This window comes from Acomys minous (assembly GCF_964271855.1).
Source record: "Acomys minous genome assembly, chromosome: 2".
Lineage (NCBI taxonomy): Eukaryota > Metazoa > Chordata > Mammalia > Rodentia > Muridae > Acomys > Acomys minous.
Genome location: NC_140484.1, coordinates 57,337,470 through 57,363,800, shown reverse-complemented (window position 1 = coordinate 57,363,800; position 26,331 = coordinate 57,337,470). Strand labels below are relative to the sequence as shown.

The 26,331-nt window shown below is 51.8% G+C and overlaps 1 protein-coding gene and 2 long non-coding RNA genes across 22 annotated transcripts in view; 1 reads left to right on the top strand and 2 right to left on the bottom strand.

Moving 5' to 3' along the window:
- Window positions 1-1,854: 1,854 nt before the first annotated feature.
- LOC311592574 lies at window positions 1,855-11,235 on the bottom strand. 2 transcript variants are annotated; one of them, XR_014777453.1, is made up of 4 exons: window positions 10,950-11,235; window positions 10,164-10,393; window positions 3,587-3,696; window positions 1,855-2,921 (listed from the first exon to the last, which is right to left on the bottom strand). It is a non-coding gene; the product is annotated as an uncharacterized lncRNA (long non-coding RNA). The 2 variants fall into 2 exon arrangements; XR_014777454.1 differs by lacking the exon at window positions 3,587-3,696.
- A 259-nt stretch (window positions 11,236-11,494) lies between these two features.
- LOC311592573 lies at window positions 11,495-21,067 on the bottom strand. Of its 5 annotated transcripts, none has more exons than XR_014777449.1 (6): window positions 19,065-19,542; window positions 18,461-18,588; window positions 17,609-17,785; window positions 16,838-16,936; window positions 15,382-15,805; window positions 11,495-15,175 (listed from the first exon to the last, which is right to left on the bottom strand). It is a non-coding gene; the product is annotated as an uncharacterized lncRNA (long non-coding RNA). The 5 variants fall into 5 exon arrangements; XR_014777451.1 differs by having other exon boundaries at window positions 15,382-15,471; window positions 15,611-16,936; window positions 19,065-19,526; XR_014777450.1 differs by having other exon boundaries at window positions 15,382-16,936; window positions 19,065-19,526.
- The window catches only part of BRSK2 (BR serine/threonine kinase 2), a 51,595-nt gene continuing 44,962 nt past the window's right edge, over window positions 19,699-26,331 (top strand). For 7 of the 15 annotated variants that reach the window (XM_084773154.1, XM_084773152.1, XM_084773153.1 and 4 more), the window contains exon 1: window positions 19,699-20,040. In XM_084773154.1, the coding sequence (XP_084629280.1) occupies window positions 19,947-20,040 (94 nt within the window). In that variant the 5' untranslated portion in view covers window positions 19,699-19,946. The remainder of the gene's footprint in view (window positions 20,041-26,331) is intronic. The other 8 variants (XR_014777445.1, XR_014777446.1, XR_014777447.1 and 5 more) reach the window with 4 other exon arrangements.

The window sequence follows — 26,331 nt, the reverse complement described above, 5'->3', positions numbered from 1 at the left end:
TCAGTGCGAGGGCGGCAATGGTAGGAAGTCTGTTACTGCACAGAGCGGGAAATGCGTCAGGAATAGAAACCACTGCCTTCGTGGCCCAGGATGTGGCACAGAGACACCCCACCCCCACCCCCCAGCAATGGCCCCTGACCTCCTCCATGTCAGATGGGCACGCATTCAGTCCTATGTCTGAAGTGAGGCACAAAGGGCAGTTTACGGAGATGCAATGTGCTCAGTTCCAACTTTTGTCCCGTAGCTGAGGTGTTTTCCCTCTGCTTTTAGCTATGAGTTAAATTCTCTCAAGATTGTCACGATTTTCGTACAATTCTCTGACACATCTCTTGCTAAATTTATTCACAGATTATTTGACCTTTTGGGTGTATCGTGAACACCGTCTCCACTTAACAGTGGCTTGATGCCGACACTCGGACAGCTTGTTTTGTTTTGCCCTAGCTTGGTTTGAGTTCAGCTGCTGCTGCTGTTGTTTGTTTGTTTGTTTGTGACACAGGTTAATGGACCTTGGACTCCTGATCTTCCTGCCTGTACCACTGAGTGTTGGGAGTACATGCGTGCGTCACCCCACCAGCCTCACAACTGATTTCTTGCACTGTTTTCCTTTTTCCTTAGTTTCCTGTATGTGTATGTATGGTAGGTGTGCATGTCTGAACGCGTACTGATGTGCATGTGTTTGAGTGTGCGTCCGTGTGTGTGTGTGTGTGTGTGTGTGTGTGTGTGTGTGTGTGTGTGTGCATGTGGGCTCTTGGAGTTGGCTAGTCTCCTCACTAGCCAACTTGGTCCGGGAATTCCTTGTCCCCACCTTCCATGGCTGTAATTACAGGAGGGCTGCTGTGCCCACTTGGCGCTTATGTAGGTTCTGGGTATCCAAACTCCAGGCCTCTCACTTGAGTGGAAAGCACCTTACCTGCTGAGCCCTCTGCTCAGCTTACATTAATTACTTAGTGGAGCAAAATACGCATACTGTAAACTGTTCTACCGTAACCATTTTAAGTGCACGGCTCAGAGAGGCACTAAGTACCTGTACACTGTTGTGTGGCACCCACCTCCAGACCTTCTACTTCCCAAACTAAAACTACCCCCTCTGTGTTGATGTTGCCGTTTGCCTAAACTAGCGTCCCAAAGAGTCTTGGGCCAAAATGGCTTGAACAGAAATTCATTTTCTTATAGCCTTAGAGGCCAGAAGGAAGAGATGGTGTCCCAGGGCTGAGTCCCCCAAGGCCTTTCTTTTTGCTTTGAGATAGTATCTTCTGTCTTCACATGGTGGTCCTCTGGCTGTCTGCCCTGAAATGCTTTCTGTCAGTGTGTCTGTCTGTCTGTTTCTGTGTACACACACTCATGCAAGTGTGTCGGTCATGGATGTGGAAGTCAGAGAACAACCTTGGGTACCAGTGCTTGCAATCTATCTACCTTGTCTCTTGCCCCCTGTTGCATAGGGTAGGCTGGCTGGCTTTCAACCCTCAGGCTGTTCCTGTGTCTCTGCCTGCCATCCCGTGTGGAGCACCGGGGTTCCAGATGTATGGTTTCCCATGCAGCTTTATGTAGGTTCTGGGGATTTAAACTCAGGTCCTCATGCTTGCACGGCAAGCGCTTTAGCCACTGAGCCATCTCCCCTGCCTCTTCTTCCTAAATGTGCTTTATTAGTATATAGTAATTATGTATTAAATGGATTTCATTATGATATCTCATACATGTATACAATTTACCTTGTCCATATTCGTCCCCTCATTATTGTCTTTTGTCCCCTCCTACTCCCACTGATTTCCTCCCTTTTCACAGCTAATACCTCTTCCACCCTGAAATCCTTCTCTCCCCCCCCCCCCCCCCCCGCCCACCCGCCAAGGTCCCAGTTCTATGGGTCAGAGCCAACCCTGCTGACCTCTCTATAACTTCATTATGTCTTATCTAAGCCCCATTGTAGGGTCCCAGTGCGCAATCCTGGGGCTAGAGGCTGGATTTTGCATGTGTCCAACTGAGTCTTGTGTGCAGTGACACGCTGCTCTTTTCTTTGTGTTTCCTCAGAGCCCAGGATTGAAGGCAGGTTCGTCACAAGCCTCAGCTCCATTCATAACATCAGGGATGGCTTCTGTGAGTTGCCAGGGTGCTTGAAGACATTTCTTTTATTCCTAGTTGGCTGGGTTTTGCTATTATTATGAATGAATGTTAGGTTTTATTGGAAGAATTACCAACATCTATGGAGAAGAGCCAACAATTCCTTCCTTTTCTCTGTTCACACACGGGCTTTGCTGATGTAGTCTCCAAGGGTCCTTTGTTCCTGGCGTCCTGTGTACTGTAAATCCCGGCCACATATCCCTTCACTGGCTATCTCTTCTGAAGTTCATCTGCCCTATCACAATCAGTTCTGCTGAAGTGATGGGCTTCGGGGTCCCCTTTAGGATACAGGCAAGGACGGAGTCTCTCCCATGGACATAGAGGTGTATAGAGGATGCATGGGGCTAGGCCTGGGTCTCCAGGGAGTTCGTAAGCACCAGGATTAGAAGAGCAATGTAGGTGTTTGTCAGTTAAAACTCTCCCTGGGATGACAGTGGCGATTGCCGTGAGCCATGCTGTGGCTCTAAGCCCTGGAGGGGGCACCTGTAGCTGTCTGGTAGATATGCAAGTCACCTGAGCGAATGAACATGTGTCCCCTACTTGTAGACAGAAAGACCAAGACGCATGCTGACGTCAGCTCTTTCCATGTTATTTTGCAAATTCTGTGCAATTCCGGTGAAGATTCAGGACCCAAGCAATGGAACCAGACACAAGGTTCTTTGCCAAGGTTCTGGCAAAGAACTCCAAACACCTGTATCCGAACAGCCAGGGTAGAAAACTTGTGAGAGAGGCCTGAAAACATGGCTCAGTGGGTCAAGGCACCTTTGCCAAGACTGATGACCTGTGCTCAATAACCAGGGCCCACACTGTGGAAGGAAAGAACAGATTTCTGTAAGTTGGTCTTTGACTTCCACATCCATGCCATGCCATGCCTTGCACATGTACATGCACACACACACACACACACACACACACACAATTGCCTTGTACACATGCATGCACGCACACACACAATTGCCTTATACACACACACACACACACACACACACACACACACACACACACACACACAACTAATTAAAGAAGAGAAAGGAAAACTTGTTGGGGAACCAGATGGCACTGACTTGGAAACTCCCTGCAAACCTCTGGGGAAGATGCAAACCAGATGTTTGTAACAAAGGGATGCTACAAGTCAGAGATATGCTGATATAACCATCAGCCTTCAAAAGAGAGTGAAGACCTGGTCTAAAGTGTGCTGGGCTATGAGCAGGCAGAGCCCTCAGGAGCAGATGCTCTGCATACTGTGACATCAAGAGGTTCTGGGAAAAGGAAGCCACCTTGAATCTGAGCTAGATGGTTCTGTGGAAAGGACAAGGGGGTAAAGCGCTGTTTCTAAGTAGATCCTTGTAGGTCAGACGTCTGCTCTGAGTCTGCCACCTGTCGCATGTTGTCCTGTTGATCCAAGCTTTTACAAATATGTATTTATTGTTTGTTTATTCCTACGTATTCGTCTGTATGAGTTTATGTGTACCACTTGCATGTAGGCACCCATGGAGGTCATCAGAGTGTCAAATTCCCTGGAACTGGAATTGTAGGAGGTTGCAAGCCACCCGGTGGTTGCTGGGAACTGAACTCACGTCTCTGCAAGACCAACCAGTAAATGTTCTTAACCACTGAACCATCTCTCCCGGCCCTAAATAAATCTTTTTTTTTTTTCAATTGATAAAAATGAATTTCCAGGGGAGACTGGGACCAAGGCTAGTGAAGGCAATGCTGCTCTGTAGGTAAAAAAGCCTAATGCTTGTGTAAGACCTACGTAATCCTACTGGGCACCTGAGGCCTGTTCTCAAGACACTTCAGACATAAACCCAGCAAGGTAGTGTAGTTGTTCTCTCTGTCCCTCTGTCCCTCTGCTCCTCTGTCTCTCTGTCTCTGTCTGTGTCTCTGTGTCTCTGTCTATGTCTCTGTCTGTCTGTCTGTCTCTGTCTGTCTGTCTGTCTGTCTGTCTCTCTTTCTCTCTCTCTCTCTCTCTCTCTCTCTCTCTCTCTCTCTCTCACACACACACACACACACACACACACACACACACACACACACACACACACGGACCACAGGGATTTACTTTATTACACATATTGGTCTTCAATGTGTAATCCTCCTGTCTTGGCCTCCACGTGTTGGGATCACAGACATAGGGAATCATACCAGTTTAATATTTGGATACTGTGGGGGTGGGGAGAATCATCTATGCTCAGCGCATAGCGGTTGTTTCCTAGGCTTGGTTGACTTCTGGATGCATGGTGTGCTGCAGAGGTGGAGCACAGTCAAGTGTCTCTTCTTGACTCTGACGAGCTAGATGTTTTCATTTATTTTTCTTCAGAACGTCAGGTATCGTTGATAGGTCATAGAATTATGCTCCGGACTAATTAAGAATGTTCATTACTGGGCCAACAAGAAGAGTAAAGGTACTTGTCACCAAGCCTGATGGCCCAAGTGTGGCCTCCAGAACTCACATGGTGAAAAGAGAGACCCGACTCCTACAAGTTGTCCTCTGACCTCTGCGTGTGCACCATGGTATGTGCATATACGCACACAAACATACAAGCACACACACTATAAATAAATAAATAAATAAATAAATAAATAAATAAATGGGATTTTTTTAATTTTGAAAAGTTTTTTTTTTTTTAAATTCACTCAAGGTGTGGTGATGCACACTTTTAACTCCAGTACTTAGGTGGATCTCTGTGAATTTAGGGCCAGCCTGATTTAGGTAGTGAGTTTCAGGGCTGCCGTAGTGAGACCTTGTTTCAGGCAAACAACCAAACAAAAACACACCGTTGCCAGGGGCAAAGCAGGCAGGCAACTATCCTGAAAACATTAGCTGTTGCCAGTTGTATGACAGTTACCAAAAAGTGTTATTAACCTCTCACTCTCTGTCTCCGGCCTATTTCTAACCAGGCTCAGCACACACTCTCAGAGCCTTGCAGTAGACTCTATCCGACCCTGTTCTTTTGTTTTGTTTTGTGTTTTTTGTTTTGTTTTTGTTTTTTGTTTTGTTTCTGTTTTTTTGGTTTTTTTTTTTTTTTTAAGACAGGGTCTCCTTTAGTTTTTCATGGCCTGGTGGCACTCAGAGGAAAGATAATAGGTCACCAAGGAGAGACTTAATACCCTATGAGCATATACAGGGGGAGGAGATCCCCCTCAGACACAGACATAGGGGAGGGGAGGGGAGTAGGAGGGAAGTGGGAGGAAGGGAGGAATGGGAGGATACATGGGATGGGCTAACAACTGAGATGTAATATGAATAAATTAATTTATATTTAAAAAAAAGACAGGGTCTCTTTGTGTGTAGCCTTGGCTGTCCTGGACTCAGTTTGTAGACCAGTCTGGCCTCAAACTCAGCGATCCATCTGTCTGTGCCTCCCGAGTGCTGGGATTAAAAGGCGTGCCCCACCACTGCCTGGCCCCACCCTGTTCTTTAAACAAAAAGGCAGCTAGGAACCTTAGTCAGTGGTTCCCTCACACACAACAGCTTCACTGGGGCGCCAGCACAAGGCCTTGACCCAGATTCTGCTTTTCTGCCTGGTGGTAAATTAGTGTTCCATTAGAATAAGTTTGCAAAAGTTTCCATAGTCTTCGGGGATCTTGCCTGCAAACCCCAAACCCTTCCCAACACTCTCCACGCTACTTCGAGCTCATCCTGCTTCCCCAACTGTAGTGGTTCAAAACCTAGGCCTGGATGCTTCCTGTCTGCATATAGATGGCCCCGCTGTGTGGCCCGTTGGGGTCCCAGTGAGTACCAGGCGTTAACATGCCCCGTCAGGGCCCAATGTGGGACACTGTACCCATGTGGGAAGGGGCATCTATAATTCCTTGTGCACAAGGCCAGCTGATGGCAGAGGAAATATGTATCAAATGTAGTAGGGCCCCAGGAGAACTCAGTCCTCGCCAAGCAGGGCTGGCCAGTGTCCAGGAAGACCTTTCACTCCACAAGCAGGCTGGAGCTGTTTGCACTTCTTTCTGTGGCAGGTGGTACGATCTGAGTGGATCTCCAGACAAGCCATGGGCACTCATGTTCTCTGGGAGGCAGCTTCCCGCTGCTGCCTGGCCCTGTAAGGCCCTGGGACCCTGGCTGGTGGATCAGCTGCTCTGTGTAGCTGCCCCCCCCCCCCGCCCCAGCCCCCTTTCTCATTAGAATGCAGATGAGGGACCTTCAGGTTGATGATGGATGATGTATGTCAGGCCCCAGGCTGACAGCACAAAGCCCCAGTCCCCGTGGTGGCCTGCACCTGCTCCGTCTGGTCTGATGCTGGGAGATAGGCTGCCTGCTGTGGGGGCAGGTTCAGTGTCCAGCTGCTGGCCTTGCTTCCCTTTGTCTCTCATTCACCAGTAGGTTTTCCACTCCTCAGAGGAGGGATCTGGCCACAATGATGGGGTCTGATCAAGAACTGGCAGCAAGACTTTTCCAGTGGAGTCACCTGCCTCCAGCCCTCACGACCTGCCCTGCAGGGGCCTCTATGCCCCTTTGGTTGGTGGTTTTGATTGCTGTAATCTTCTGCCCTGTTTCTTGTCTCCATGTTGGTCTGGGAGCTCCCAGGACATTTTAGGATCCTAGCAGGCCAGTCTGTCACTCACACCCAGGACAAAATTGACCATCTGCTCGCCTACTGTACTGACCTACAGCCTCAGGAAAGTGAGGTGCTGTCCCAAGGGGCTGATAACTCCTAGGCAATTCCAGGATGATCACGATAGCATTGCTGCACTAATTTGGAGAAAGAACATGAAGGAGCGGCCCCTCATAGCCCCTGGGCCTGTGGGAGCACATATTACCCTTAGGCCTCAGCCTGCAGCCATGGAGAGCTTCAGAGCCTCCTCTGCCCTGGATGCTATGCATCCTCCTCCTTTGCAGAAAGTGTGATGTCAGTCAAGGCTCTGCCAGGGTCCAGCCCTCACCTAGGGGTAGGAGATCCAGCTAGATAAAGCGTCTGCTGCTTAGAGTAGCTGTTCCATAGGCAATGACACCCAGCTTGATGCTGAGCTCACATGGTGCTGGCTTCTAGAAAGGTCCATGGCCTGGGTGCTCCTGAGCACAGAACTCCCAACACCAGGTTCTTTCAGCCCACATATGATATCCTGGACCCAATTCCATCTGACACTCCTTGGGAAATGGCCACTGTCCCCCAGGTATAACAGGTTTGGACCTCCACTCAGGAGTCTGGGTCCCTCACTTGTATAATCACGTTGATCGACATTGTAGGGTTGTATAGAGTTGTAGAAGGCTATTTGGAGGCCCAAAAGGCCTACCGATGTCCAACCCTCAGCATTTATGTGGGCATCTGCATGACCAAAGGACCTTTGCAGATATAATCAAGTGGAGGAGCTCAAGATGACACCAATCTGGGTTAGAGTGGCCCAGGTACAATAAAGGAGAGCAAAGAGGAATAGACGGAAAGGAGTGGGGCCATAAGAATGCAGAGGAAGAAGATGGAGTGAAGGAGATACAATTGAGGAACAGAAAGAGGAGTAAGGAAAGACACTGCGTAGGCTTCACCCCCCCTTTCATGCCTCCAGCTCTAGGCTAGGGAACAGTTGGAGGGGTTTCTCAAATGTTCCCTCCCTCCCTCCCTCCTTCTCTTCCTCTCTCCTTCTCCCCCTGCCGTGTGTGTGTGTGAGTGTGTGTGTGTGTGTGTGTGTGTGTGTGTGTGTGTGTGTGTGTGTATGCATGCGTGCCTGTGTTGGCATATGGGCCCTTTTTGTGTGTGTGCACACATGTACACACGCTAATGAGCATGACTGTTTATCTGTAAATGCACATGGTGCATGTGTATACATGTGAAGGCCAGAGTGTTTTTCTTCAGGCACCATGTCTTATCTTTTGAGACACAGTATCTTGCTCGGCCTGGAACTCACCAACTAGGCTAGGCAGGCTGGCCAGTGAGCCTGGGGACTCCCCCTGTCTCTATATCCCCAGAGCAAGCACTCTGATCACCCATACATTTTCATGTTGGTGTTTTGAGAAGGTGCCCTGGTCCTCATGCTTGTGTGGCAAGGATTTCACTGGCCGAGCCATTCTCCACCTGCACTAGTTAATTTTCTGTCACTGTGATAAAGCACCGTGACCAAAAGCAACTTGCAGAAGAGTTCATTTCGGGCCCCTGGTCTAGAGGGAAAGTGCACAATGATAATGTCAGAGGAGGCTGGGCAGCAGGAACCTGAGAGATTTATCTTCAACCACATGCAAAGAGCAGAGAAAGCTTGAATTTTTTACATCCCACTTGTAGCCTCCTCCCTCATCGCCTCCTGATCCCACTCCCACTCCCTTATACCCTCTCCCTCCCTCCCTCCCCTAGTCCTCAGAAAGGGGAGCCCTCCTCCCCTAATATCTGATCTCAGCCTATCAAGTCGCATCTGTACTACCTGTATCCTCTTCCTCTGTTGCCTGGCAAGGCCGCCCTGCCACGGGGAAGTGATCAACACTGGGGGTCCAGAGTCTATGTCAGAAGTGGTCCCTACTCACCACATTGTGGACCCACAAGGAGACTGTGCTGCCTGTGTACTACATCTGAGCAGAGGGTCTAGGTCCTCGCAGTGCATGGTCCTTGGTTGGTGCATCAATCTCTGCAGCATCCCACTCTTCTGCCCAGATTTTTTAAATGTATATTTTATTTATTATAATTTATTCACATTCATCCTGATTATTTTCCCCTTCCTCTTATTTTCCCTTTCCCTCCCACCCTCCCTCTTCTGCCTATTCCTCTCTCCTAGACCTCTGTTTTTTTTTTTTTTTTTGGTTTTTTTTTTTTTTTTTTTTTTTTTGAGACAGGGTCTCTCTGTGTAGCTTTGGCTGTCCTGGACTAACTTTGTAGACCAGGCTGGCCTTGAACTCACAGCGATCCGCCTGCCTCTGCCTCCCGAGTGCTGGGATTAAAGGCGGCCTTGCTAGGCCATCTTGGCAAGGGGCAGGGACCAAATCGAGTGCATGTCAGAGGTTCAGCAGCAGTTCCTCCCTCTCCCCCACGAGGAGAACCAGCTGTCCATCAGCTACATCTGAACAGGGCATCTTGGTTCTCTGCAAACAATGTCCTTGACTGGTGCATCAGTTTGTGCTGCCGCCCTCTCCCCGGCCCCCCAGATCCATGGTCCCTGGTAGTCTCCCTGTGGAGCTCTTGCTTCCTCCCGGACCTTCCATCCCCCTCCTCTTCCCTACAACTCTAAGGGCTCTGTCCAGAGCTTGGATGCAGGCAGAGTCAACAGCCAAGTTCTGCCATGACAGGATTAAGCAAGTCCTCAATAGTTCCTGCCTCACAGATATGTCTGTCAGATATATTGGGCCAGAAGGCTGAATATGATGCTCCAACATTATAGAGAGTTTTGGGTAACTGTTTAGGCAGCAAACTGTCTCTGTCATATTTTTTTTTTCACTTTGGAAGCTGCTAACCTGCACTTCCTGTATACTCAGGTAATTAATTTTATTCCTTCTCAAGTCTCTGATGGGGTTGAAGACCAGATAGTTTAGTTGTACAGTTAAGCTTAGTTGTTTAGGAGTTAAGATGTTTTTAGGTCTAGATAGATGTTTTAAGTTGATAGAGATGAGATATGATAGATATTGATTTACCTCAGAATTTTAGACTCACCAAGATAGGAAAGATGTTTTCTTCAGGGTTGACAAACACAAATAGCCGAAACATGAATGTAACACACACACACACACACACACACACACACACACACACACACACACTATCTATATCTATATATAGATATCTTTATCTATCTATCTATCTATCTATCTATCTATCTATCTATCTATCTATATTAAAGCAGAGAAAGTGAATTGGAAGTGGAGGTGACTATAAAATCTTCAAGCCCATCCCCTGTGATGTACTTCCTCCAGCAAGGCTCCACCCCCTAAAGGTCCCACAACCTCCCCAAACAGCATCACCAACTGGGGACCAAATTTTCAAATAGTGAGCCGGTGGGGGACTTTTCTCACTTTAACCTCCATACCAGCCTAGGTTGCTTCTGTCTGGTTTGAGCCCTTATCCTATGAACGTAACACAGCAAACAAAGCTCAGGAGGAATGATGGAAACCCTGGGTCACCTACCCACGCACGCACAAGGATTTTCTCCAGCCATGACACTGGGGCTTCTGGGGTTCCTTCCATGGGGCTGAGAAGGATGTTGCCTTAGGCCAGATGGTGACCGAGTAGTACAAGAGGTCTGAGCTGTTGTGCAGCCCATCCTGTGCTCTGATGAGGTGGTCCACCCACATCCTAGGTGAAACATGATCAGGCTTACAGAGGAAGCTCTAAAACATGCTGCAGCATGGATGGACCTGGGGAGACAGGCACAGAAAGACAAGCCAGACACAAAAGATTACATATCGCAAGAACCCGCCCATAGGATGTCCTTAGAGTCATCAGATACACAGAGGCAGAGGTAAAAAAGTAGGATGAGGTGCTGAGGTCTGGAGTGGGGTGGGAAATAAATGCTTCATGGGGACAGATTTTCACTGGAAGGGTGGGAAGTTCTGAGGTGGATGCTAAGGGGCTTCATGCTGTTGAGCTGTGCACTTGGGAGGCCAGAAGAGGGCATCAGATCCCCTGCAACTGGAGTTAGAGGTGGTTGTGAGCTGCCGTGTGGGTGCTGGGAACTGAACCAAGGGCCTTTGCAAAAAAGAGAGAAAGTTCTTTCAACTGCTGAACTCCAGCCTCCACTTAAAATTTTTATTACACTTATTTATTTTATGCCTGCGTGTATACGTGTGAGATGAAAGCCACAGAGGAGAACATGTGAGCGTTGGATCTCTCCTTCAACCCTGTGGGTCCCAAGGATGGGGCTCATGTTCTCAAGCTTGGCGCCAGGCTCCTTTATCCCCTGCATCATCTTACCAGGCTCTAAGGGGCTTTGATGTGACATCTAGAAAAGTCTTCAGCTCCAGACGCTGCGCTGGAAGATGTGCACCCCTGTCAGCATTCATGAAATTGCCTTCATTGGAAATGCTGGCATTCTGGTACTTGAGATGGTTTCTTCTCATCTTAAGACAAGCCAGTGATGCAGCTACAGTGGCACAGGCCTGAAATCCCTGCACTTGGGAACCAGAGACGGGAGGATCATGGATTCAACGTCATCCTTTGGTGCTTAGTGAACTGGAGGCAAGCCAGGGCTATGGGAAGCTTTGCCTCCAGCCCCAAAGGAAAGGAAAGGAGGATGGAAGGAAAAAGAAAGAAAAGGCAGAAAGGAAGGGCAGAAGAATAAAAAAAGAAAAGGCAGAAAGGAATAAAAAAGAAAGAAAGAAGAAGCATAAGATGAGTTGGTTCAGCAGGTAAAGGTGTGTGCTGCCAAGCTTGGCAACCTGAGTTTGATCCTTGGGACCCATGCGCTGGAAAGGGAGCCACTGATTTCTGACTTCTGCAGGCATGCAAAGAAAAACAAAAATATTTAAATATTTGAATTTAAAGTTTTATCTCATTATTTTATGTATATGTGCGTGTGTTTTGAGCGGGTGTAGGTGCACAGTGTGCAGCAGGAGCCATGGAGGACAGAAGAATAAATGCATCAGGTCCCCTGGAACTGAATCCAGCCCAGGTATGAGCTGGCCTGGCGTGGGTGGTGGGAACTTAACCCAGGCCCTCTGCAAGAGCAGGGAGTACTCTTAAGTGCTGAGTCATCTCTTCAGCCCTCTAAAATTTATTTTAAAAGAAAAGTAGAAGCAAAAGATGACAAACTACAGCCTTGGGTGCTAGGAAAAATTCCAGAGATCTGCTAAGCTATAGGGGCCTTAGACCCCCTAAGCCTGAGAGCTGTAACTCCAGCTGCTATTAATGGTGGAAGGGTTCCTTCCTTCCTTCCTTCCTTCCTTCCTTCCTTCCTTCCTTCCTTTCTTCCTTCCATCCTTTCCTTCTTTCTTTGCTTCTTGGTTTTTCTCTTTAGGACTGACACCTGTAATGCTAGCCACTGTAGCAGCTTGGGGTCACCTACAGGCCATTTAGGAAGGTCAGCACTAGGCCTGCTTCTGCCTGGAGGCTGGGAATTATATAGCTGCTAAGTGCTGGGGCCACTGAAGGTTAAAGTGCAAAGTGCAGAGCAGTAAGGCCGTCTACTGAGAACCACAAGTCTCTGGCATCTAAAGCTTGGAACAGTAAGCTTTCTGCTCTCAGGACTTGTAAACTTGGGTTTTTGCCAGCATACGCTAGGCCTTGGGCACTCAGGAGCCAGGGCTTGCCTGCACCTGTAGAGTGTTTCCTTACCTGCCCACCGGTTTCTATACATAAAGACCCCAGCCAAATGATTAAAAAATACAGTATGAGAACACACTTTCCTATGACCGGAAGATCCCAGGGCCAGATGTTTTGTCTCCCAGCTGGGCTGGATCTTCATACCCTCGAGTGTCATAAATAATTGTTTCATGCCAGTGTTTGGGAGATCTGCTTCACAACATGGCCTAGTAGGTGTTGAAGACACACACTCACAAATAGCCATTGACCCCTTCCTACCACAGCGTCCTCCACAACACCTCAGTCAGGGCCCCCTGTGATGGGACAGTCTAGCCAGTTCAGACAGAGGCCCTGAATCACATTTCATCCTGATCCTGGGGCCTGCCTTGCTGTCCAGGAAGCCAGATTCTGATTTTGAGACAGTGTTTTTTTTTTAAGATCAGAGATGGGGCAGGAGAAGTCTTTTTTGTGATTGCTGTTGGTTCTTCTTGATTGAGAATGGTTGACTAGGGCCGGGATGGCTCAGAGGTTAAGAGCACTGGCTGCTCTTCCAACGGTCCTGAGTTCAATTCCCAGCAACCACGTGGTGGCTCACAACCATCTGTAATGAGAATGGTTGACTAGCTCACAGTCTGCATCCCAGCCTTGGCACAGCAACAGTGAAGAACTGGCCTATTCTATGAATGTTGACAGGCCAAGCCTTATAGCCAAAGGTAGACAGGAGTGAAGTGGATTTTACACCCTAGGCCGAACAGGAGTGAAGTGGATTTTACACCCTAGGCCGAGCCGCCCCGATAGGCTTTTTTTTTTTTTTTTTTTTTTTTGGTCAGGAGACATAATCTGCAGGCTGAGGAGGTAGAATGACAGCAACATCTGTCTCCTGGGATTCTGCCATAAGCTCGGGAATCCTGTGGCTCCAGGAGCCTCTTGGCTGCAGCCACAGGATGGGTAGCCCCTCTCGTCCCGTGCGTGCTCTTTGCTATAGCCCTGGACCCCTCTGACTAGTCACTGGCAGGCACCCATATGTAGCAGTGTTGGCAGTTCTAGACTGTAGGTGGAGAGCAAGCTATGCAGAAATCTACAATCAAGAGGAATCGCAGCATTGGACACAGCTGGGGGATGAATGCCCCAAACACTAGGGCATGCCAGCTTCACAGGGAAGTGGAGCAGCCTCTGAAAGTGTCAACTCCCAGCAACTTCAGAGAGCTCTCAACCAATAGCAGGTTGGGCCATGCCTTCCTCCACACACAGCTGGTGTCAGCAGAGATGCCCTGGCCTCAAGCCCAACACTGCGATTAGGAAAACACAATTCTTAATATCCGATATGTTTTAATGAAAATAAAATGCTCTCAATTTTCCTTCTGGTCTGCTGTTTGTCTTTGTCATGGGGAGATTAGATGTTTTTGCTGCTTCTAGACATTGGGCCTGAAAGGCCTGTCAGGAGGGGGAATGGCCTGTGGGAAATAGAAATGGTCAGAACTGCCAAGGAGCACTAGGTACTTGTCCAGACAGTGGCCTGAGGTCACCAGGGGTGACTCCTGATGAGGCGTGGCAGGAACCCTAATCTGTCACAAAGACAAAGTGTGGCACAGCCAACAACAACCCTGGGCTTGGCAGTGTACAGTACAAGCATGCATGCAGTTGAAGCAGGCATGCAGGACAGTTGGGCGTGGCCCACTACTGTGACTCCAGGCTGCAGCTCGCTCAGAGTCCCTCTGTTCCTGTACCACATCTGGAGAAACCACCTGAGACTTTTTCTCTTTACAGCCATGACAGAAGCACAGAGGTCCTGTCTCCTGCAAGTTTGTGATCGCTCTGCGTATAACTACACCAGCTACGCAGGTCTGGTGGTGTGGGTCTAGAGCTGGTTCTTTGATGGAGCCTTAGGGAAAGCCAGCATCCCTCTCCCAGCCCTGGGTCTGGGCCCTGGCTTTGTAAGGATCTAGATACAATTGCTCAGGAGGTGATCATGTTGTGTTTGGCATTCACCCTAACACGGGTACATTCTGGTCATGGGGAAGGACTGGAAAGGCGCAGAGCATAGGGGGCTCAAGATCACGTGGTGATCATGCGATGGACAGGGGAAGGGGGCTCTAAATGCAAGGAGGCATGTGTGTGGATCCCAGGCTTCCAGGAGCGCTGTGGCTAAGGGGGACAAGGAGGACCTCAACAATGAGCAAGTCCCTAGGCTTTGTTCTCAAGGTGAGGGCCGTGGAGCTGGACCCCAGGGGATGTGTGAGACCTTCTGCTGCTTTGCTGCTGCCATGATGAATTCCTGACTACCACTTAGGAATCGAGGGGCAGTGACTACTAAGCAAAGGGTGGACAAGGGTGGAGAGGAAAGCTCAGACCCAAGAGGCCATTGATGCCTTTCCCCTGAGTATCAGGGTACCCACAATTGCCCTTTGCAAAGGGGGCTGTCTAAAACCAGCATCCTTTTAACTACCTGGACCACGGCCTCTCTGTAGAGGCCCGTATCTGAGAAGGAGGCCTGTGGGTTTGTACGTGAGACCCCACAACTATACCTGACCACAAGGGCTTGACGTCCAGGTGGACAGAGATGAATCACCCTGTTGGAATCACCCCAGGGGTCTGAGGAAGGTGCACCTAGCCTTAGGGCTGCCATGGGGCTATAGTTCACAGCCCAACTTGGCTGCCACCTTGGACCTTGAGGAAGGGGTCAGGAGGACAGGGTTGTGGCTTCTTCTCAGAAGGAGTTGGAGGTCCAAGGATCACACTGCTGGAGCGAAACAATTTACATTCCCCCATGTGTGAGCAGGCATAGGACAGTGCAAGGCACGCTGAGTAGCCATGACAACCACAAGCATCCTCTCACCCTCCTGCATCACTTGGGAATTGGTCAGGTCAAGACCATGAGACGGTCACGGTAGTGGAGGTTCCTGAGAAAGGCAGGAAAGAAACTTTATTAAATGCAAATTTCATGAGAGACATTAACTTTGAAAAAAAAAAAAAAAAAGAGGAAACCCGCCAGCTATTTGGGTATGGAAAATTGACATGCAGGGTTACCTAGCAATGAAAAAAAAATTTTTTTTTCAAGGAATCGACTCAGTGTACTGAGATGCCGACTTTAATTATCGGTGCTCACCACGGCTGTGATGCTCTTCTTCCCTGGCAGACGAGGAACGGGTTCGGAGGCGTGTGAGGCGGGAGAAGCCTTGATGTACATCTCTACACTCTGAAAAGCAAACAGCAATAATAATAAAAACTAAATTGAAACCATAAATAGTCTCGTTACAGGCAAGAGCAGGCGGGATGAGAATGCAAGGCAGGGCACCTCCCCTGGCCTTTTAGCATGTCTGTGGCTGGCACCTTACCTCTGCCTCAGAAGCCATCTCATTAAATGACCTGATACAAGGAGGGTCGAGCTAACAATCCATGATGGGTGATGGTAGAGCTTACGGTTCTGTCTTGATTCAGCTGTTACCAATGGGCTGGGAAGACTCCACGCAGAGAGTGCTATGCTCAACTGCTTTGGACAGTTTCTCTCTGCATCAGTTCTTTGTTGCTTGCTCCAGGAGTGGAGGGAAGAGAAGATATCCAGGCTCCTGGCAACTGCAGTACTTGCATTTTCCGCATTTCCTGCAAACCGCCTTCCCCCCTCCCCCTTCCCCAGGTGTGGGTGCATATTCCCAGCCTGCCCTCCACTCTGGTTTGCCATACTGTACAGCACATACAAGACAGTACATACAACTACATACAGTACATACAAGTACAGCACATACAAGACAGTAAGGAGCCAGGATGAGGCCCCGTAGTGCTGTCTCCTAGGGAATGCATTCAGGGGCCTGGGCTGTTTCCCAGGAAATGGATTAATGCTCTAAACTCATCCAGGAGGCCTTGGAAACAATGTGTCTTTTCCTTGCTTCCCATAATCCTGCAACTTGCTCTGGCTGTGGTGGCCCTCACCCCCCCTAGATCCCATACACAGGAGGAAAGGACCAAAACCCACCAATTTTAAGATGTGGCCCTCCAGCCGGCTTTCAATTTCTTAAGGTGTGGGAAAACGCACACAGCGTACAGCATCTGCGGTCCTTTTCAGATGTATCCACACGCCGGTCTCTTGTCCACTTTTGGAGCGCTGAGCAACCCTTCCCAAGGCCAGTGCTCTATTCTCTTAGCCTCATTTCCTTCTTGGACAAATGTGACTGGGATAACAGGCAAGGTGGAGGAACAAGTGAAGGTACGCGCGTGGGTACACCTTTCCAACCCCACCCGACATGGTCACCTTGGGGTGGTTTGGCCAAATGCCATCCCTAAGCCCCTCCCACAAATGGATCAGCCCCCTCCCAAGTCTAGGCCCCATAGCCGAATTACTGTAAACGCAGGCAGCAGAAGCCTTTGTCCTGGGACTTCTACATCTTAGACCTGGAGTTACCTAGCCCCATCTCTTTCTCTAGAGCAGCTCAGGTTAACTAGAAGCAGGCCTGGTCTGCAGGAATTCTGAGTCCCTCCTTGCTTTCTGATCTCTATCCTGGCCATTCCCCTAAATGCTCTGTAGGCTCTTTACCTGGGTAGGCAGAAGCAGGCATGGCAGCACATACCTGTAATCCCAACACTTGAAAGGCTGATAAGGAGGGTCATGGCAAACTTGAGGCCAGCCTGGGCTACATATGTGAATTTAAGGCCAGCCTGGAGAGAGCCTGGAGTACATAGGGAGAGCCTGTCTCAAAACAAACCCAAAAAGATGCAGGTGGAGAAGACAGAGGAATTTCACTGAGACCCTTAGGCTAAAGGCTCTGGGAGCAGCTTGCCACTAAGGTGGGGCAATGGTAAAAAAAAAATTTTTTTTAAATGCTGTGTATTATAGTTTTCCCTGGCCTAATGGCCTAACTTACTAAAGTTAGTTTGAAACATTCACTGGGCATTCCCAGAAAAAAAGCTCTACAGGATCACATGATTTCTTCTAGTGTATTGCTGGGATCAATTTGCTGATGCTTTGTTAAAGATTTTGTCCTTGGAAGTAGCAATCTCCACTGCCTTTTCTGGGCCTGTCTTTGTCATTTGTTGGTCCTGGGTTATGTTAAATCATTCTGAAAGTAATGGTGGGCTAATCTGCCAGAGAGGCCTCTTGGTTTGGACAGTAACCTCCCTTTTTAACTCTGGAGCAGGTCAATTTACTCAATAGCATTGGACCTCCTCACAGCTTCCATCCCCACAATACAATGGAACAAGTGAGCCCCACCAGCCACGGTCATAAGTGTCTCTTATGTGATCTTAGGTGATCATTACTTGGAATGTCCCTCAGTGTCAGACCTGATAAACCTAGTTTTGTGTTTGTGATTTCACAGAGATTGGGGTAAGGGATGTGGCACCTGTTGGAAAGATGTAGAATTTGAGGATTTACAGGACAGGTTGGGACCTGGCCTTCCAGGTGATCCTGACAGTAGGGAGTCACTGGGCTGTTGAAACGAAGCTGTAGATGCAGCAGGGACATGGCTGCTCTTGGAGGGAGGGCAGCACATCCAAAGGAAGAGGCTCTACACCTGATCCTGGAGAGAGAGAGAGAGAGAAAGAGAGAGAGCTTGGGGGTGGGGGGAGATGGGAGGAGACCAAGAGGCAGAGGGGAGACTGCAGGTAGGGGCAAAAAACTGAGTCTTGAAGGTAAAAGGTTTGGAAACCAGATGAAGATAGCCACACACCAAACGCTGCTGAGGCCACCTGAAAGTGGAAGTGCGGACAGGGAGGACAGGTGAGCAGCAGGAGTAAGTAGGGAATGCACCTGGCATCTCTTTTCCTCTCTTACATGGTTCATTAACCCTTACTCATCTGCCCATGGTCTGCTTCTACTAATCACCTCTGGCCAAATCCCCTTTGATTCCCAAATACTCTTACAGGCAATTGAAAAGTCACCACTGCCCCTAGTGGTGCCGGCATCAGCCTGAAGCTCACTGTGACTGACTGCCTGTGTGTCCCCATTAGCAGGCCAGGACAACACTTAGTACCCAGCGGCCCTAAACCTACCACTCCAAAGATCAGGCCAGCTCTTTGGAGGGGAAGCTGGTCTGGTGGCTGGTTCCTTTTTTTTTTTCGTTGGAAATATGAACAATGCCCTTGGTCTTCCCAGGTGTTACTGTAAAGAGTGGGGCCCTATGTAAGTTCACACTGTGACACTGACGGCTGGCAGGGACAAGGAGGTGGCTGAAGGTGAAGGTGACATTTCATACCCAGGGACTTGTTGACCTGGCACATTGTTGGCAGCTTCCACTGAGGTGCACAGGGAATATGTAAGTCACATCTGTAAAGTTCTGAACCCGAGCCCATCTCTCTTCTTCTACCGCCTTCCACAACACATCTTAAAGAAAGACAAGGATTTCAGGCAAGAAAGAGAGAGTCCTTGTAGGTCTGACTGCCTCCACCACCGGCCTTAAGGCCATATTCCTCTCTGGATGCCATTAACCTCCTTGACTCGACTGCTTATCAGAAGTATAGAAAGGTCTGCAGTTAAGGTCTTGGAGGCACCAGGAGGCCCTGGTGCAGAGTGCCTTGGCTAGAGTTTTTTTGATCCGCTGTACTGGTGGTGTCTACTGGCCTACCGAGGAAATGCTGTCCCCTTCCCACGGGAACAGAAACAGCCGGTGAAGAATGGCTTCCAGGGCACTCTGAGCACTGCAGTGTGCAGCTCTCTCGCCCGGCATAAAACATTATGCCTCCTATGCAGAACAGTACCTGTGTTCAGAGCTCTAACCTGCACACAGCACCCACGCTGTATACAGAACCCCAACCTAAAGGCAGCATCTCCACCCCGCCTGCAGAACCCGGCTAGCATACCATATCATCGCCAGCGCTTGTTATCTCCACCCTGCAGGGAGCACCTGTGCCTGGTGACCAGCACTCCAAAACCGCCTACAGCACCCTGCCGCGATACAACGGCCCCATTTTATATGAAAAACTCTCGCGAGGCATAGAAAACTCCTTCCAAAGCCCAGGGCGCAAGGAGAAACCCCCAGACCAAAGCGATGACATGGACGTCTCTCCAAGGCCTGCCGCCTGCACTGTCCAGGCATTCGTTTTAATGACAAGGCACCAGGCAGCTAAAGCACTGTCCGGAGGCTCCTGGCTCTGGCGTGGCCGCTCGTTCGCCCCCGCCCCAACGACACCCCAATCTCGCCTTTCCCGGCCCAGCGGCCCAGCGCGCTCTTGGAGACTGACGGGGCGGTCCAAGCGGGAGGCGCTGATTGGGCCATGCCTATGATTGACAGCTGCAAGCACCAGTTGTCACGGTAGCTGCGGCCGGTGGCGCTCGCTCGGGCTCGGCTCGGGCTCGGCGGCACTCGAAGCGGCTCGGCTGCTCGTCTGGGCTCGGCTGAGTGGCTCGGTTCGGTTGCTCGGCGAGGCTCGGCTGCACGGCCGCGGACGGGCGTGCGCTGGGGGGCGCGGGGCGCGGGCCTCGGAGGTGGCGGCGGAAGCCTGGTGCCCCCGCCCGCCGGGTCCTCTTAGAGAGGCAGAGAGACATCCCCGCGGCCCAGCCTCGGACGGATACGGCGGGTGCGGCGTGAGGGGCGGCGGGGGCGCGGAGCAGCGCGGCCGGCCCGGGGGCGCCGCGGGCCGGGTCAGCGCGGACGGCGCTCGGCGGACTCGGACGCACGGCTGGCCGGCCCCTCCCTGCCCGCGCGCCCGGGCGCCCACTCGCCGGCGCGGGGCCCGGGAGCGATGACATCGACGGGGAAGGACGGCGGCGGGGCGCAGCACGCGCAGTATGTGGGGCCCTACCGGCTAGAGAAGACGCTGGGCAAGGGGCAGACAGGTGCGTGCGCGCCGGCGGCTAGGGGCGCGGGCGGGGCCGGGGTGCGGGGCGGGCGCGCGGCCGTGGGGCCGGGGAGATCGTGCTGACCGGCCGGGTGGGGCTGAGGGAGGCCGCAGAGCAGGGATGCTGCAGGCCGGGCCCGGCGGCCGCGAACAATGGGCGGCGGTGCGCCGGCGTCCGCTGCACTCCTGGGTCCTGGCGGTGGAGCCCCGCAGCCCACCGGTTGCGGGCGGGCCGGTGCAGCCCAAGGACACGCGGCGCGGCCTGGGGCGCACGGCTATTGGGACAGCATGAACCCGGCCTGGCGGCTCCTGGCAGTCTCGCTGCAGGTGCGCGGCCCGGGGCCCGCATTGTGCGCCCGAGCGAGCGCCGGGCCCATTGTGCCGCGGGAGGAGGGGGACTTGCGGGCGCCCATCTGCCGTCTGCCGCGTTAATAGGCGTGCTGCCTGAGCAGCTGCGTCCCGGCCGCATGACCCCCCACCTCCAGGCAGCGGCCACCGCCCGGCAGGTCCTGGCCTGGCTTTCCTAGCCCGGACCTCCCGTTCTGGTGGGGGTGACAGCGCAGGAACCTTAGGAAAGCTGGACAGCGCCTTCTTCTGCACCCAGTCTCAAGCCTGAGCGGCTGCGACATTGGGCTTCCCTGGAGGGTGGAGGGTGACAGTTCCTGGGTTTGGGCCATACATCCCCGCCTGGAGGTTGGAACAGACCTGGGCCTACAGCAGAAATGAACCTCCCCAAGAGTCCTCACTGGCTTTTCCTGGGCAGGTTCCATCTCTGCACAGCTTTCCCATAGACCAGCAGTGAACCCGACTACCTTGCATTTGGCCAGCTTTCTGGGGCGGGCTGGGTTTAGTCAGCCCCCTCATCTGGTCAGCGAGGCGCATTCACACAGTCGTCTTTGTGGGAAGCTGGGACTCAGCCATTTTCTTTCTTCTCCCAGGACTGGCCTGTCTTCCGGCTGCCCGAGAGGTCTGACTGGCACTGCCCACATCTCTTTTCCCATTGGAAAAAGTTCCCCAGAGCCAGGGCGTGGAGTGGAGTGGAGGACAGTGGGAGGGTACACTGTGGGTCGGGTGGGGGCTTGGGAGCTTTCTACAAGCACCCGGGGCGCTGCAGGGAGGCTGTGGTAGAAGGTGATGTTTGGGAAGAAGGTGGGCCAGGCTGAGTTCCCTCAGAGGCCCACGACTGTGATGTCACTGAGGCAGAGGCAGATGGGTTTTTTTTTGGGGGGGGGGGGGCGGCCCAGGGCTACATCTTCACACCCTGGAGTCAACTGCTAAGCTGAGCAGTCAACACCAAGGCACTGAATAAGGGGCCCGGGGCTGAGAGGAAGGCATAGGCAGCTGGTGTTCTATTGAGTTCCGGATATACATGCTTCCTGGGATGAGGCGCTGTAGTTTGTGAGGAAGGGCCTGGAGCAGCAGAATGCAGGAGGCAGTGAAATAATCTAATTATCGTACCGATAAAACATTGTTATAAGGAGCTCCCGGCGTGTAAGCGATGACAACAGTGAATGATGTGTGGTGCCTGTGGACTCCGTGGGTAGGGCCCGGTCTCCCTGTTTTCTCTGTGGCATTGCATGGCCCGGTACAGTTCATGACACCACGATGGTGGGTGATATAGAAAGACCATGAGCAACCTTTCTCCCTCCCGCCCCCCCCCCCATCCCCCTCTGGATGAACCCTCTCTCCTGACTTCTGACCACCAGAGTGCAGATGTGAAGCCCGGGAGACTGTTCGTGATGCACGGCTGCTATTGAAGGGTCATCCTGGTGGATGTAGGTAGATCTTGACTGTCTTTGCTGGGCCTGGCCGCTTAGCGCCAGAGGTCAGCAGCATTGCTGTATCTCAGCCTTAACGTGTTACCCTGGATCAGGCAGAGCCCAGACTTCTTGCCAGGGAAGCTTGGTGGGGGAGTGCACGTAGGCCAGAGCTCTGTCCACTGCTGCCTTGCTTCCATGCTGATCTGAGGGCTTCTCCTGGCATGGCCGCTTGTCATGGGAACACACACACACACACACACACACACACACACACACACACACACACATACACACACACATACACACACACACACACACATACACACACACACACATACACACACACACACACGGATGGCTTTCGGTTCCCACTCACCTGCTCATTCCAACACTAACTGTTGCTCCTTTTGGCTTGCTCTGTCTGTCCACATGTAAGCTGTGTCTTGGGCCTGTGGGCGGGCACAGTCTGGTGGCAGCCTTGTGGGGTAGTATAAGCCTATCACCTATAGGAAGGTGGACCTCAAGATGTGGCCTCCATGGAGTCACATGGAGTAGCAGGTGTGTGGCTTCTCTACGCTTTTTGGAACATCCAGTGTGCCTCTTCTCTTGAGCCACCCATTGGGCAGTAGCTCGGCCTTGCCCAGGTGTCTTGGGCCCAGGGAGTTTCTCTTATCACTTCTGCTGAGTTTGGCCTCTGCTTCTGGATGCTGTGGCTGTGGTCATGAAACCGCCTCTCTTCTGTGTGTGTGTGCCTGTAAAGTTACCCTTGGAGGCCTTGAGTATGTCCTCTGATGACTTGTCTACCTGGGTCCAGGTGCCGAGTGACACTTGGAAGAGTGGCCAACAGAAGCTGTTGGGGACTTAGGGGCGCACCAGGGCCAAGTGTTCCTGGGCTAGGCTGAGAGTCTACTGGTAAAGACTCTGCAGGGCTTTCCCCTGATCTGAGATGTGGTTTGTTTGTTTTTGTTTTTTCCCCCCAGATCCTTCCAGACTTAGCCCCTGCAGCGATGGGAGGCAGTCCCTATCTTTGAAGGTACCCTAGAGACTGCATTGAGAGGATGAGTGGGAGATGCCTCAAGATTAGGGGGTGTCAGGACCAGAGAGAGAGAGAGTTGAATGGGCTGTGCAGCCTCACTTCTTGCCTGTCAGATGCGGGGCAGGACACCTTTCTGCTCATGTTGGAGCTTTGCCTTCATGGGTTCACAGCCCGGGAGGGCCTGTAGGACCCTTTCTTAGTTAGGATTTCTGTAGCTGTGCTAAAACAGCATAGCCAAAAACAACTTGGGGAGTGAAGTGCTTATTTCAGCTTACACATTACAGTCCATCAAAGAAGGAAGTCATGGCAGGAACCAAAGGGAAGACAGGACTCTGAAGCGGGAACTGAAGTGGACGGCAAAGAGAAGTTGTTTGCCTGCTTTCTTTTACAACCCCAGGGCCGACTACCCAAGAGTGCCATCACCCACAATGGAGTGGATCCCCACCGTATCAATCATTAATCAAGAAAATGCCCCATAGGTTTGTCTGCAGGCCAATTTGGTGGGGGCATTTTTTTTTTCTTAATTAATCATCTCTTTTCCCAGATGGCTGTAGCCTGTGTTGATGTGAAAACTAGCCAGTACAGACCTACTATAGGAGGCAGCGTAAGAAGTGGTCAGTCAGGCCAAGAGAAGGGAGTAAGTGAGGGGGTCTGCCTTCAAGCTTACCTAGCTGGGCTCACAGGTGAGGGGCCAGGCTGGCGGGATCTGGACCCAGGGCGGCCTGCACAAACTGCTGCACCAAACAACGACAATGCATGCAGTAAACCTAGACCTCCTGTTTAGATCTAGCCAAGGGACAGCACATTCTCCACAGTTGTGTGGAGAGCGGGGACTGACTCTGACATGAACTCTCATGCCCCCTGTTTGACTACTTCCCCTTGGTGGGGAGGCGTGGTGGCACTCAGAGGAAGGGGAAGCAGGCTATTTGGATGAGACCTGATAGGCTGTGATCATATGGTGGGGGAGGAGGTCCCCTTCTGTCATAGACCTAGGGGAGGTGAATAGGGTGAAAGAGGGACGGAGTGGGGAATGGGAAGGTCCAAGTGAGGGGATAACAATTGGGATGTAATCTGAATAAATTATTTTAAAATGAAAATAAATGAAAAAAAAAAGAGGTTGGCTGAGAGCTCTGATGACTGCAGAAGACACTGGGGTAGAAGAAGTCTGTGAGGGTGGGACAGGTGGGACAAGGGGGAGATGGGTAAGAAACACAGGCCACTGGGGAGATGGCCAGGGAGGTTTAGGTGAGGGTGAAGAGTCCAGTCACGAAGAGACGGGTCAGAGGAGAGAGGGGGTGAGGGAGAACTGTGAAGGGGCAGATAGATCAGAGGGCAGGGGAAAGACACGTGAGAGACGACGCAGAGAAGAAAGACACGTGGCTGGGGAGAGACAGGTGGGAAAGGAGACAGGTGTAGAGAAGCAGGCGAGAGGCATGTAGCACACCCCGTGGGTGTGCCAAGACCAGGGATGCTGCTGCTCGTGGGCCATAACAGAGTGAACAGAAGTAGGAGTAACGGTGGCTGTTGGGACCAGGTCGCTTTTTGAATGTCAAGCAGGAGCTAGCGAGTGGCTTCTGTGTCAATCCCTCTTGATGGACCAGGCTGCTGAGGGGCTGAGTGGGAAGCCGTGTGGGGCCAAGGCCCCCCTAAATCTGGGTGGAAGGGCTCTGGTGGCCTCTGCAGCAATGAAGGTGGGTGGTGTGTAGTGTCTTGTGATCACTCCTCGCTAGGCTCTTCTGGCCCCTGCTGTGAGTCCCTCGTGTGATTACACGACCTTTTTCCCACATCTGGCTCTGGCCATGTGACCTAGTTGTACAGGTGACGATGCTGTGGCTTCAAAACTACCACTCTGTTAGAGCTGTACGTATCAGGAACAGCGGCAAGGATTGTCGCCTGCCCAGGGCCTTGTTCAAAGCTCCTATCGGGTGGCATGCAGCTCTCCTGCCTCTCTAGTGCTCTTTGCAGCTCCTCTCTGTGGCTAAGCCTGGCCACTGCTGGCCCTCCTCCCACTGTTCATCCTTCCTCAGGGGTTCCTGTTCTCTCTTGAGAGCTGCTTTTCCAGGCATTAGGGCTCAGAGGCCAGGGAAGAGGAGGTGTGCCTGAAGGAGGAGGTGTGCTCTTGGTAGAGGTGGAGGAACCACAGGACTCCATCCTGTCCCAGCGCACCGAGCTGGCTCGGAGTGCATCCGTGTCCCTGTGCACGTGGGCCCCCACCTTGCTACAAGCAGCAGTGAAGACCAGGGAGGCCCATTCATGGACCCATGAACTCCCTGCTATGGGCTGGAGTGTGCTTGTACTGGAAAGAATGCTCACTCAAGGTGTGCTATGTGCCTGCACAGAGCCTCCCTTGGCGGGGCTCATGGGCCTGTCTTATATGGGCTTTGCCCGGGACCTGGCTACACACCAGAGCCCTGGTATAACAGGCCTATGCAGAGTGGCCTAACAGAATGGGTCATGGTTAGGTCCCTGCCCTGCTGTTGCCCAAGGGAGAACTGCATCTAGAAGCAGCGGGGCAAGCTGTTCTGTGCACCTGCGCTGAAGCAGGCTCCCCTTAACTTGCTGTGCACTGCTCTTCTCCGTAACTAGTCGCCTGAACAGTATCCCACCTGTGAGCAGCACCAGCCAGGCCGGCTCCTGGATGCAGCCTGTCAAGTGGGTCCCGATGCCGAGACCATCTACCTGGCATTCCTCCTGGTGTTTGTGGAGTGGGCCAGGGGAGAGCATGGTACTTTCACCCCTCCCTACCTTGGTACCCAGCTTCTATGCCAAACAGTGGGCAGCAGGCCCTGCCCCAGGACAGCTCCCCGTTATCACTAAAGGCGGTGAAGTCACTAGGAAGTCTCATCGTCTGGGCTTTGGCAGAGTAGTGAGGAGGACACCTTCGCAGTGACCTAGGTGGGTACTTCCTCCGGGTAGGCTAACACCCAGTTGTGCAGGCTGACCTCTGTGGGCCAGGCCTGGGGGTCCTGCCGCCACTGCTTGCAACTTAGTAGGGGCAGTTCTGTGCTGCTGACTCTGGAGGCTGTACGCTGCCTACTAACTATAGCAGAAAGGCTTTGCCTTAGGCCCCCTTTACAAATGGGTTTGGGGATGGGGTTTCCTTGGGACTTTTGTGAGGTCCAAAGCTGAATAAAGTGTCTGGTAGGAGCAAGTAAGGTTGCCTGCCGTGGCCCTTCTTGGGAGTACTATGGGAGATGAGGGTCTCTTTGGATTTCTCTGTTTGATGGGGTCCTCTGTTTTAACCTATACTATGCAGGAAGTTCATGGGTCTGTGGGAGGACTTCTTGGTTAGAAGTAAGACCTGAGCTCACCTGCGTGGTAGCTAATGTGCCCAGTGACGCAGGTGTCAGCCTGACATGGCCAGGCTGCTCACAGGCCTCCACAAGGCCTTGCCCAGAGCTGCTGCTGAGCGAGGCTGCCCAGGGCTCTGAACAGGATGGAGGCTGGGCTTTGGCTGGGGCTTTGGGGACAAAGCAGGGATTGTGCCAGGGTG